Source organism: Phlebotomus papatasi, chromosome 2 (assembly GCF_024763615.1).
Source record: "Phlebotomus papatasi isolate M1 chromosome 2, Ppap_2.1, whole genome shotgun sequence".
Taxonomy (NCBI): Eukaryota; Metazoa; Arthropoda; class Insecta; order Diptera; family Psychodidae; genus Phlebotomus; species Phlebotomus papatasi.
In genome coordinates, this window is record NC_077223.1 from 84,211,174 (window position 1) to 84,223,987 (window position 12,814).

The 12,814-nt window shown below is 34.1% G+C and overlaps 2 protein-coding genes across 2 annotated transcripts; one reads left to right on the top strand and one right to left on the bottom strand.

Moving 5' to 3' along the window:
* Positions 1 to 7,388: 7,388 nt before the first annotated feature.
* On the top strand, positions 7,389 to 8,255 carry LOC129804797 (40S ribosomal protein S16). Its single transcript, XM_055852405.1, has 5 exons — positions 7,389 to 7,488; positions 7,552 to 7,593; positions 7,672 to 7,803; positions 7,868 to 7,982; positions 8,047 to 8,255. Exons 1-5 carry the CDS (start codon positions 7,480 to 7,482, stop codon positions 8,190 to 8,192), a joined length of 444 nt encoding a protein of 147 aa, XP_055708380.1. The 5' UTR covers positions 7,389 to 7,479; the 3' UTR covers positions 8,193 to 8,255.
* LOC129804766 (sulfide:quinone oxidoreductase, mitochondrial) lies at positions 8,196 to 9,828 on the bottom strand. The gene is made up of 3 exons (XM_055852360.1): positions 9,517 to 9,828; positions 8,822 to 9,457; positions 8,196 to 8,765 (listed from the first exon to the last, which is right to left on the bottom strand). Exons 1-3 carry the CDS (start codon positions 9,724 to 9,726, stop codon positions 8,259 to 8,261), a joined length of 1,353 nt encoding a protein of 450 aa, XP_055708335.1. The 5' UTR covers positions 9,727 to 9,828; the 3' UTR covers positions 8,196 to 8,258.
* Positions 9,829 to 12,814: the final 2,986 nt, after the last annotated feature.

Below are 12,814 nucleotides of genomic sequence, written 5' to 3' on the forward strand. Positions count from 1 at the left end.
TCGACACGACAATTGAAGGGAATGATAGACAGATCGGAACAATCTTTTGCAACAATCGATAAATCATGATGGCTTTTAAGAAAAATCCACACAATGTTTGCATAAACTTATCGAGAGGTCAACCTGATCATTTGCAAAAATCTTAACGTTCGACACGATCTTTACAGAAATCAAACGATAAATCGAAATTATTTATTTTTCATTTTTTCATTTATTTCAAATACTGCTTTTGAGCTAGAGCTCTTGAAAGCAAAAATCTAGACAGAGATATAGGTGTACTAAGACTTCAATGTTTGTGTGATAGCGGCCACCGCCGTCTTAGCGTTGGTAACCAACCTCCAGAGTAAAACGGTGGAAAACTCGTTCTTTGCAAAATGCGACAAATCGACACGACTTCTGCAAAAGAGCGACAAATCGACACAATCTTCGTAGAAATTGATCGACAGATCGACATAATGATTTACAAAAGTTCGTCGTTCGACATGATATTAGCAAAAATCAATCAATAAATCGGTGTGATCCTTGCAAATATCGGTAAATCGACACGTGTTTTGCAAAAGATCAACACATCTGCACAAACTTTGCAGATAGATCGGCATAATCATTTGCAAAAGTTTACATTCGCCACGATATTTGCAGAGATCAATCGATAGCTCAGAATGATATATGCAAAGATCAACAAATCAACACGGATTTTGCAAAAGATCAACAGACCGGCACAATTTGCGTAGAAGTCGATCAACACATCGATTTGATCATTTTCAAAATTATATCGTTCGACACGATATTTGCAGAAACCAATCGATAAATCAGAATGGTCTTTGCAAAGATCAACAAATCAATACGACTTTTGCAAAAGATCGACAAAAATTGAGTAGAAATCGATGAGGCACAAAATTTGAGTAGAAATCGATCATCACATCGACTTGATCGTTTTTGGATGGGGCGGTGTGGGAATTGCAATTAGAAATCAGTTTGATGCAAATGCATGCATACAAAACTCATTTCAATATAATGCCATCGAAGTTGTAGAAGTTAAACTAAGAACGAAAGATAAAACCTACAATGTAATATCTTGTTACATCCCACCTGATTCAAATAACGAAATAGTTAAACAAGACTTTCAAAAATTAATAGATACATATAACAATAAAGAAAATGTCATTATAGGTGGAGACTTAAATGGTCACCATGAAATGTGGGAAGACAATTCAAAGAATGATAGTAGAGGAATAATTTTAGCAGATATTATTACTGAATCAAATCTTATTTGTTTGAACAATGGATCTCACACTTACGTTAATATACATAAAAATTATAGTTCAGCAATTGATATAACATGCGTTTCCCAAGATCTAATCACTAATACGAGTTGGTTAGTCGATAATTCACATTTAATTTCTGATCATTATGCGATTTCTATAGATATTCACAGTAATGACACCACTTATCACAATAGTATCAAACAGAAAATAAATCATAAAGGTATTGAAAGTCAGTTACAAGAAATTAATTTTGAACATAATCCCAATTTACAAGAAATAGAGAATTGCCTTAAAACTATTATCCAGCAAAATACAGTAAATATTAATATACAAAACAACAAATATATCCCGAAAATCTGGTGGAATGAATACCTCACAAATCTTTGGAAAATCAAAAGAGCCAAATTAAGGATATATAGAAGAACAAAAAATCTCTTCACGCTGATTGAACTCAAAAAAATAACATGTAAATTAAAAATAGAAATAAGAAAAGCTAAAAAGAAAGCCTGGATAGAATTTCTAAACAGTATAAATCCAAATCATGATATAAAAACTATCTGGAATAAAGTAAATAAGTTCAATACCAAAAAATATAAGGGGAATAATAGTATCTTAAATAATGAAGAAATGGGTAAAAAATTCTTATCGAATAATTATGTAGACGAAGATGAACTTATTTTTCCCATCGAAAAAGTAGAGATTAATTATGACTTCTGCCAACTGCAAGAAATAGACCTCATAATAAAAAATAGCAATAAATCAGCTCCAGGTATAAACAAAATTTCCAATAATATTTTAAAAATGCTACCTCCAAATCTTTTAAGAAATCTCGTTAACAGTTTTAATGAAGTATGGAAAAGACAAGCACTCCCAAAAGACTGGAAAGAAATAAAAATCATAGGCATCCCGAAACCCAACAAAGACCCATCTAATATAGAAAACTATAGACTAATCTCATTAATAAATAACATTGCTAAATTGTTTCACACTATTCTAAAACAAAAATTAGAGAAAATATTAGAAGAGAATAATTTAATTCATAAGAATGTTTACGGTTTCCGTAAAAATAAAAACATAACAGATTACATAATTAAACTAATTGAAATAGTACAATATCGTCAGTTAAATCAGCATTTATCGTAACTTCATTTTTGCGATTTTGAGATATATTCATATTTGGAATCAGCGTAATTTTGTTTATTAAACGCACTTGTGAAAAAGAAACTTTTATAAGCCCAATAAAAATTATTTTAAACAAAAATTATCGTAAGCGCCCTTAATTAAGAAAAATTTATCAGAATTTGTCGTAACTTCCATTTTTGGGGAAGTTACGACAAATTTCCATACAGATTTTCAATAATCAGCATTTGCCGTAACTTTTTTTGCTCACTTGCGTGACTTGTAATTTGCAGCAAAATTGCAATATTTCTCAATAAAACGTTTACAAACTCTTCCAAATATCCAAAGACAGTGCGAATAGTGTAACATTAAATCATTTTAATTCAATATTTGTGAGAAAAAAGTGAGAAAAAATCCCTACCTATCTGTCATTCATTCAAAACAAAACAAGCGACGTGGAGCACAAAATTTATTCAATAAAACTTATGAAATAAAACTTTTTAGGGACAGGGATAAGAGTTTAATTGATTAATTTATTCAAATAAAGGCGCTTATTATCACTAGAATAATTCAAATTGATATAATGCATTTTAGAAAATTGTCGTAACTTCCAGAATCTCCATATATTGGAAGTTACGGCTTTATAAACGGTGGAAGTTACGATAAAATATTATTGTGTTTCTTCTAACATATTTCTCAATATTGCAGCTTTTAAATAATTTTATAAAGATCTTCTCGAGTTAACTTACAGTTTATTAGTGCCACTTTTATTATTTTGACTCAAAAGTATCGCATTCGGGGCTCATTTTTAAGAAAAATAATATTGAACTGAAAATTTCGTCTCCTGAAAAGTTATCAAAAGGAAGTTACGACAAATGCTGATTTAACTGACGATATAACAAAAGGAATAATAAAAAAACCATGATTATTATAACAGATCTAAACAAAGCATTTGACAGAGTAAACGTCTTCATCCTAATTGAAATATTGAAGGACATGAATATTCCTATTGAAATAAGAGAGTGGATCAAACAATTTTTAGTTAACAGAAAAGTCACTTTAGAATCAAATGATTACAGTTTAACAGTTAATACAAGTGCAGGCCTCCCCCAAGGGTCAAAACTAAGCCCAACTCTTTTCAATATTTATACATCAAATTTACACAAATTAAATGGAGAGCATTGTGAGATCATGCAATTTGCAGATGACATTAGCTTAATTATCTCAGGAAATACGTCACAAGAACTATTTTTTAATGCCAATACAATTCTTAGTAAATTTAATGAAGCCATTAACAGATTAAGACTGAAATTAAATCCTGAAAAATGTTCCTTTATGATATTTGATAATAGCCGTAAACATGATAATCAAAATGTAGTTTTAAATTATGTAAGTTTAGAAAGAGTTAAAAAGCAAAAAATTTTAGGAATAATAGTTGATGATAGAATAAGGTTTACTGCACATATAAGACAAGTGAAAGAAAACTGTAAAACTTATATAAATATGTTAAAAATCTTCTGTAAATACCATGGAGGAGCTCATCCTAAAACTCTACTCAACGTTTATAACGCCCTAGTTAAATCTAGAATTTTATTTGGAGTACCAGCATTTTTCAACAAGGACCAAGACTGGATAAAAAATCCTTTTCAAGTGATCGCCAACCAAGCACTGAGAGGAATTATGGGATACACCAAATCAACTCCAATCAACGCTATTTTAGCAGATTCAGGCGAATTACCAATCCAAATGGAAATGGAATCAACAACTGCCAAGTACATCGCAAAAAAGATGTCCTTGGGACAAAGAATACCCAACTTACCGCAAATTAAACAAATTAAAAACGTACATAATTATCTCGAAGACATTGCTATAGTAACAAAAGAACAAAATATGCCAGTTAACCTTAAAATCAACAAAAGTTTAATAAGAGGCTGTGCTAATAAAAGACAATTAAATAATGTAATATTAAAACAAAGTGCACTAGAAACTATCAACCATTTTAAAGACTATGAAAGCATTTATACGGACGGTTCTCTAGCCAATGGCAAAAGAGGCCTAAGTATATTCTTTAAAAATAGTGGAGAGATATATAAAGCAAAAATTAATCAAAAAGTGTCAATTAAAGAAGTCGAATTAGTGGCAATTTATTTAGCAATAAAATTCAGTGTAACTATGAAAAAATCCAAAATAATAATATACAGTGACTCTAAAAGCGCGTGTGAAAGCTTAATAAACAAAAGTAATAAATTTTACGAAAATAAAATAAAAAATCTTGTAAGTGAAAATAATATCTATGTGATTATACAATGGCTGCCAGGCCATATAGGAATAGAAGGAAATGAAATAGCAGATAGAGAAGCAAAAAAAGCGTTAGACGAAGGAGAAGAAACAAACATTAAAATAACGTTTAAAGAAAGTCATAAAATAAGAAAAGATACAATGTGGGACATATGGAAAGAAAAATGGACAGCAATAAGGGAAATTAAAGGAAAATTTAACTATGAAGTGAGAAAAGGTTTGCTAGAACCAAAACCGTGGTTTAGTGAAATAAACTTATCAACAAAAGAAATTAAAACTTTATCAAGAATCCGAACTGGACATTGCTTTGACAAAAAATTCCTCAACCTAATGAAAATAGAACAAACGAATTTATGCGAAAATTGCAATGAAGTAGAAGATATAAACCATTTAATAATCAAATGTGAAAAATATAAAATGATAAGAGATAACTATATCTCAATTAAAAAAGAAAAAGAAGACATCAAAAAAATACTAAATCCTATTAACCATAAAACCTATAAAGACATTTGTGCGTTTGTAACAAGTATCAAAGCTTCCATATAAACCAGTAAATAGTTGAACAGTTGAACAGTTAATATTCATGTGAATTCAAATGTTACCAAAAAGATCCTGATAAACTCACAAGGGTTGCTTATTTCGACTTATCCTTAGGTCTGTAGCAACCCTGTAGAAAAAGATTTACAATGATCTTTAATCCATTGGCAACACACAGAAAACATTGATTAAAAAATATATATATAAAATTGATATCATGATCATCAACATCAACATTATAGCAGCGAAGACACACTGAAGAATTCAACACACATCAACAATTCAACGAACTCAAGTGGCTATATGGACCTTTGCTGAGTCTGACAGCCGTACAAATTAAAAGAAGAAGAAGAAGACTTGATCGTTTTCAAAAGTCTAATGTTTGGCACGATCTTTACAGAAATCAATCTATAAATCGAAATTATCTTTGCAAAATGCGACAAACCGACACGATTTTTGCAAAAGAGCGACAAATCGACACAATCTTCGTAGAAATTGATCGACAGATCGACATAATGATTTACAAAAGTTCTCGTTAGACATGATATTAGCAAAAATCAATCAATAAATCGGTATGATCCTTGAAAAAATCGATAAATCGACACGTGTTTTGCGAAATTTCAACACATCTACGCAAACTGCGGAAATTGATCGATAGATCGGCATAATCATTTGCAAAAGTTTACATTCGCCACGATATTTGCAGAAATTAATCGATAGGTTAGATTGATATATGCAAAGATCAACAAATCAACACGGCTTTTGCAAAAGATCAACAGACTGACACAATTTGTGTAGAAGTCGATCAACACATCGACTTGATCATTTGCAAAACTCTAATGTTCGGCACGATCTTTACAGAAATCAATCTATAAATCGAAATTATCTTTGCAAAATGCGACAAACCGACACGATTTTTGCAAAAGAGCGACGAGTCGACACAATCTTCGTAGAAATTGGTCGACAGATCGACATAATGATTTACAAAAGTTCGTCGTTCGACACGATATTAGCAAAAATCAATCGACAAAGCGGTTATATGATCTTTGCAAATATCGATAAATCGACACGTGTTTTGCAAAAGATCAACACATCGACACAAACTCTGCGAAAATTGAGCGGTAGATCGGCATAAACTTTTGCAAAATTTTACGTTCGCCACGATGTTTGCAGAAATCAATCGATAGATCAGAATGATATATACAAAGATCAACAAATCAGCACAAATTTTGCAAAAGATCGACAGACCGGCACAATTTGCGTAGAAATTGATCGACACATCGACTTGATCATTTGCAAGTCTCATTTTCGACACGATCTTCACAGAAATCAATCGATAAATCGAAATTCTCTTTGAAAAGGTCGATAACCGACACGACTTTTGCAAAAGATCGGCACAATTTGCGTAGAAAATGATCGACAGATCGACATAATCATTTCCAAAAATCTGTTGTTCGACACGATATTTGCAGAAATTAATCGATATATCAGATTGATATTAACAAAGATCAATAAATAAACTCTATTTTAGCAAAAAATCAACAGACCGACACAATTTGCATAGAAGTCGATCAACACATCGACTTGATCATTTGCAAAAGCCTAATGTTCGACACGATCTTCACAGAAATCAATCGATAAATCGAAATTATCTTTGAAAAGATCGACAAACCGACACGACTGCAACAGACCGGCGCAATTTGCGTAGAAATTGATCGACATGATCATTTACAAAAATCTATTGTTCGACAATCCGCGATTATCAGCGATAGATTGTCTCAATAAATTGTAGGAGACAAATTAGAATCAAATCTAATTTAACTTTATTAAAGGAAAAATTTAGCAAAGTTAGAAAGAACAAAAATCAACTCTAAATTAAACTTTGCGAAATATTTGTCTCACCAATATATTTTCAAAATCTATCTATTTTTTAACTTACATGTGACTAGTGATTATATTGAATTCAAAATGAAATTTAAGGAAATATTGTTCGACACTCAATTAATTTCCTATTTCTTGAAATTAATTAACTCAAAATTATTTAAAAGAATTCTATAAAATAATTCGTTATGTGTTCTATTTTTAAATATTCAAAACTGTTCCCAATAATGCCTAAAATCCCCATAAAAGTCCAACATGGCGTCCCAACTGTCACAAACTTGTCAAAACCACCGACGCCATCTTTCTTTTTCACATCTCCCTTGTTTCAGACGAGTTCGTCGCCAAATTTATTTCTCGATTTATTGAGTAATTCCGCAAAATGCAGAAAGTAAGACAGTGTGGAAAGTATCCCTGGGAATGCAGTTAACAAAATTATTGTGTGTATTTTCAGAAAAGGGAGCCAATACAGGCAGTGCAGGTGTTTGGACGCAAAGTGAGTAGCTGAACCTCAAAAAGTGAACACGTGTTGTTGCAATGAAGCTTCCAATTTATGGAAATCTCTGTTTTGCAGAAAACCGCGACAGCCGTTGCTTACTGCAAGCGCGGACGAGGACTGCTGAAGGTCAATGGAAGGCCCCTAGACACAATTGAACCCAAGGTGCTGCAGTACAAATTGCAGGAGCCGCTGTTGCTTCTTGGCAAGGTATGATTGGGAATTGGAGAGGATTCTTGGAAAACAGATAAGGTAATGCAATGGTTCTTTGTAGGAAAAGTTTGCTGGAGTTGATATCCGCGTGAGGGTTAAGGGAGGTGGTCATGTAGCCCAGATCTATGCCATCCGTCAGGCAATTTCCAAGGCACTCGTTGCTTTTTATCAGAAATGTAAGTAAAACACCCGGAAAAGGTGTCCGGAGGCAAGTGTAAATTGTTTTTGTGTGTTTTGCAGATGTCGATGAGGCCTCCAAGAAGGAACTGAAAGATATTCTCATCCAGTATGACAGAACTCTCCTGGTAGCTGATCCACGTCGCTGCGAACCTAAGAAATTCGGTGGTCCAGGAGCTCGTGCTCGCTACCAGAAATCCTACCGTTAATCCTTTGCGGAAGCACGTCATTTTGTATTTCATTTTATGCAAATACAAAGAATCTACACAGAATTTTTACAGTGTTTTCTTCTCCTTCCGGAGAGGTTCAAGCAATTTTCTCACAATTGCTGGACCATTCCACATTCCATTGAGCATTAGCTCCCAGTAGAGGAATGGCATGAAGTGCTTTTTGAGCAGAAACATGCTCCAGCGTTCCTTATTTTGGGGCAATGGGAATGTCTCCAACGGTTGGAGATTGTAATCAAATTCAGCGAGAATGCAGGAATTGTAGCCCGTTACGAGGGGGCAGGAGGCATAACCATTGTACGAGGCACTTGGGGACTTACCTTCCATCACGGCCATCATATTCCGGTAGACAACGGGAGCCTGGGCAGCTGCAGAAGCCGCTGTTTTAGAATTGGGAGTCGATGAGCAATCCCCGATGGCGAAGATATTGGGAAACTTTACATGTTGCAGGGTGTCCTTGTTCACATCCACAAATCCAGCGGCATTTGCTAATCCTGGGCAGGTTGAGAGGACTTCGGGAGCAGCCATTGGAGGGGTTACATGGAGCAAGGAATACTAAAAGTCCATAAAAATTAGAATTTTTCGCTGAAAAAAAGCTTTCTTATAATCACCTCAATTGTATGCTCTCCTCCAGGTTTATCCAAGTTCTCAAAGACCGCTTGATTCCTCTCCGGAATTACCTGCTTGAGATTTGTCCGGAGATTCACTTCAATGTCCCGGTGTTCAACAACCTTCCACAGAACATCAGCATAGTGTTTCACGCCAAATATTACCGGTAGAGCTGTATTGTAGATAATCTTAGCTTCCCGGCGTTTTCTGTTTTTCCTCAAATAGTGTTCAGAAATGTAAACTACTTTCTGCGGTGCTCCTGGACATTTAACCGGGCTATTTGGAAAAGTGAACACTGCATTGCCCTGGTGGAATTTCTGTAGTGCCTCCATTGTCCGATTGACATACTTGGGGGAATAGTTGGAGCAAACATTCCCTCCTGGAATTGCTAGAGCCTCCAAAAGTCCCGGAATTCGATCATATCGAAGTTCTAGGCCAACTGCAATTACCATTTGTTCGTACTCAATTCTCTCGCCATTGCTCGTGACAACGGCATTAGCTGCCGGCTCAAACTGTGCCACACTATCCCTGACCCAGGTGGCCAAGGAGGGTAGTGTCTCCTTCATGGAACAGACAGAATCCTCCAGTTTCTTCATCCCCCCACCAACCAAAGTAAACATTGGCTGGTAGTAGTGATTCTGAAACAATCCCACCCTTGTCAGCCATGGAAACAATAAAACAATGAAGTTGGACTTACGTCTGCTGGATCCAGAACCACCACCTTGCCTGGCCCTAGACGCGAAGAGAGTTTTGCCGCAACAGAACATCCTCCAGACCCGCCTCCAACAACGAGAATTTTGCACTGACGATTGCTTGCACTTACATGGCTCACTGAGAGGAATCTCACGGATTGCTGGATAGCACCACAAATCACAGATGGTTTCGCATTCCTGCAGAGATGCAACATCTTGGAATTTATGCAGGGAGTCAAGTTCAATGATTCCCGATTAAATTTACGCGATCATGGGATTATTAGCACGAAAACCCAATAACCAAGGTCGTACACAAAAACATAGGAACTTTCCGATTTTTAACGAAAAGCTTCAGATACTTACCGTGAAAAGCGCTGATTATTTTGGCGCGTTTTTAACACTTCGTAGAACCCTAACTAAAAGTGTCACGGAAGGACCAAGTGGCAGCCGCTGCCACTTATCGAATTTTACATAATATTTTGATATTTTTAACACAGAATATCGCTCCTTTGGAAAGTACAAGGGGCCAACTAACTTTTTGGTGATTTTGAGGTTTTAACTTTTTCGCGTCATTAGGGTCATATATATGACCCGGGGAAAAAACAATTTTTTTTGACTATTTACTTTACATTAACTCTTTCGTCTCTTTTGGGACTCTGAGTACCCAAAGCAGCATATGAATATTCAGTGAAAAACAATGTTTTTTAATTATTCAGAACTGATAAAAATCCGATTCTTCTGGATGATTACAAACTATAAGGATGTCCAAATGTAAGATATTTTTTGTAGGACCTCAATTAATTCCTGAGCTTAGATATTTTTGATTAAAAAATTGTGAAATTGGCTTGCAGCATATGCTGCGGTCCGGAAAGAGTTAACTCTTTCCGGACCGCAGCATATGCTGCAAGCCAATTTCACAATTTTTTAATCAAAAATAACGAAAGAGTCCGGAAAGAGTTAACTCTTTCCGGACCGCAGCATATGCTGCAAGCCAATTTCACAATTTTTTAATCAAAAATATCTAAGCTCAGGAATTAATTGAGGTCCTACAAAAAATATCTTACATTTGGACATCCTTATAGTTTGTAATCATCCAGAAGAATCGGATTTTTATCAGTTCTGAATAATTAAAAAACATTGTTTTTCACTGAATATTCATATGCTGCTTTGGGTACTCAGAGTCCCAAAAGAGACGAAAGAGTTAATTGAAATCTATCGGTTTGTGCACGACATCATAATAGAAGGATGCAAGATTCTTGGCTAATTTTCTCAAGACTCCAGATATGTATTCAGGAAAAGAAAATATTTGAGATCAAAAATCACGAATTTCGAACTTTGTGAAATGACTTTTCTTTTTCAAAATTTTTTATATTAATTTTTTTTCAGCAATAAGGTCTTTAGAAACACAAAATAGAATATCCAAAGATTGTATATTGCATATCTTGATATAATAAACTACTCTCAATTTTCCAGAAAAGCGTGTAGAATTTTCCGGGTCATATATGACCCTATGGTCCCCAAGGATAACAGTGTTTTCGTCCCAAACCTATAGCGAAATGTAGTTGGGACATTGTTATTCTTTGTAAAATGCAGGTGGGACATCTTGCTCCTGGACATTTTATCTTATATCTGATGAATTATAAACATATTTTGCAATATTTTAGAGTATTCTGCAAGCGTCCCATATTGTGCAATTGTATTGTGTGTGAATAAATATGTAGATAAGTTTATTTTTGCCAAATACCACTTAAAATATTGTGATAGTGACTGTTCAAGGGATTACCAGGAAGATTCCTTGAACACCAGGAGTACAGTGTTCATCAAGACAATCCAGTTTGCCATGGTTTTGGCCAAATTAATAACTTCAAGCAAAAAAAAACTCTTAAAAAGCCCGTGATATCGATTTTGAAAATGGTATGTACACTTCCCTTGAGGACAATAGGCTCATATATGACCCGGAGTTTTTCCGAGTTTTCACGCAATGGAATTTTTTTCTCTCAGAACTATTATATTTGATCATAAAGCATTAGGAAAAACTCAACTTTACATGAATTTATCTGCTGAATAAAAGTGTGACGCGAAAGAGTTAATGCACTCAAACAGAGAATTTAATAAAATTTCAGATGATATGATTCATTAAATTTCGTAATTACAAAAGTTTATCAAAATTTTACCCTTTATGATTGCTTGCGCGGTTTTGTTTGAAGTCAAGGGGCACAAAATAGATTTATTGTTCAAATTCTTGTGAAACAAGGGACTAACTCAAGCAAGTTGATCCCGTGTCATTCTCTAATTTCATGAAAATTTCCGCATCATTTAGAATGACAAAGAGCTAACTCATAAAAAAACATATTTTGAAAGGTAAAAATATATATGTTTTGATGTTTATAATAATGCTCCAATGCTCATACAAATAGAAAAGAATTAAATTGTTTTTATTAACATACTTAATTGAGATAATTATTTATACAAATGTTAATTGATGCTGTCTCCTGAAAAATGGCTCAGATTGAGTTGGCCCCTTGTAATTTCCAAGAAGCGACATACTTCGTGTTGTTCGTGTTTAGTTTTAATGGATAGACCCTTAAAGTTGGCATCAAAAAAAAATTTAGACCTATTGCAGGCCTGAGGTAAAATAAAAGCCGAATTAAATTTGGTAGTGCCTGTTGAGCTTCTTCGAAGTGCCGCGAAAATTCACGTAGAGAAATGAGAGGTTTTTTAATGCTAAAATTGTTTAATTCCTTAGAGTAGAAAATCCTTTTTATAATTTAGTTGAATACAGCTATTTGGTTTAATTGTAAATACTTGTCGATATTACAACAAAAACATTGGGATGAAATTTTGAGCTGTCTCAAAATTCAGGATAGGTTTGAGAAAAACCCTTTTGCACAACACTTAATATAATGCTTAATAAGGAATGCATAAGTTCATATTACAAGAAGGTACACGACCTACTCTACTAATAAGCATAAATTAGAGAAGAAAATATTTTGTCGCATTTTAGAGATTTTTAGCAAACGCAGCGCAGCCAGACGTTTGTAAAATGAATTGTTTGTTTCACTATCTCTCTCTCACAGTTGAATTGCGCGCGATTTAAGAACTTTCCATGTGAAAGTGATATTTGCATTTAATTTCTTTATATTTCTGCAAGATTCAAGTAAAAGGGTGTGTAGTGAAGAGCTTCCCGTCTTCTGAGAAAGATATCAAAAAGACAATTTCTTTTTATGTGAGTTTTTCTTTCTATTATGTCTTTTTACCAGCACAGCTATCAGCAATTTCCATTAGAATTATCAACACAAAATT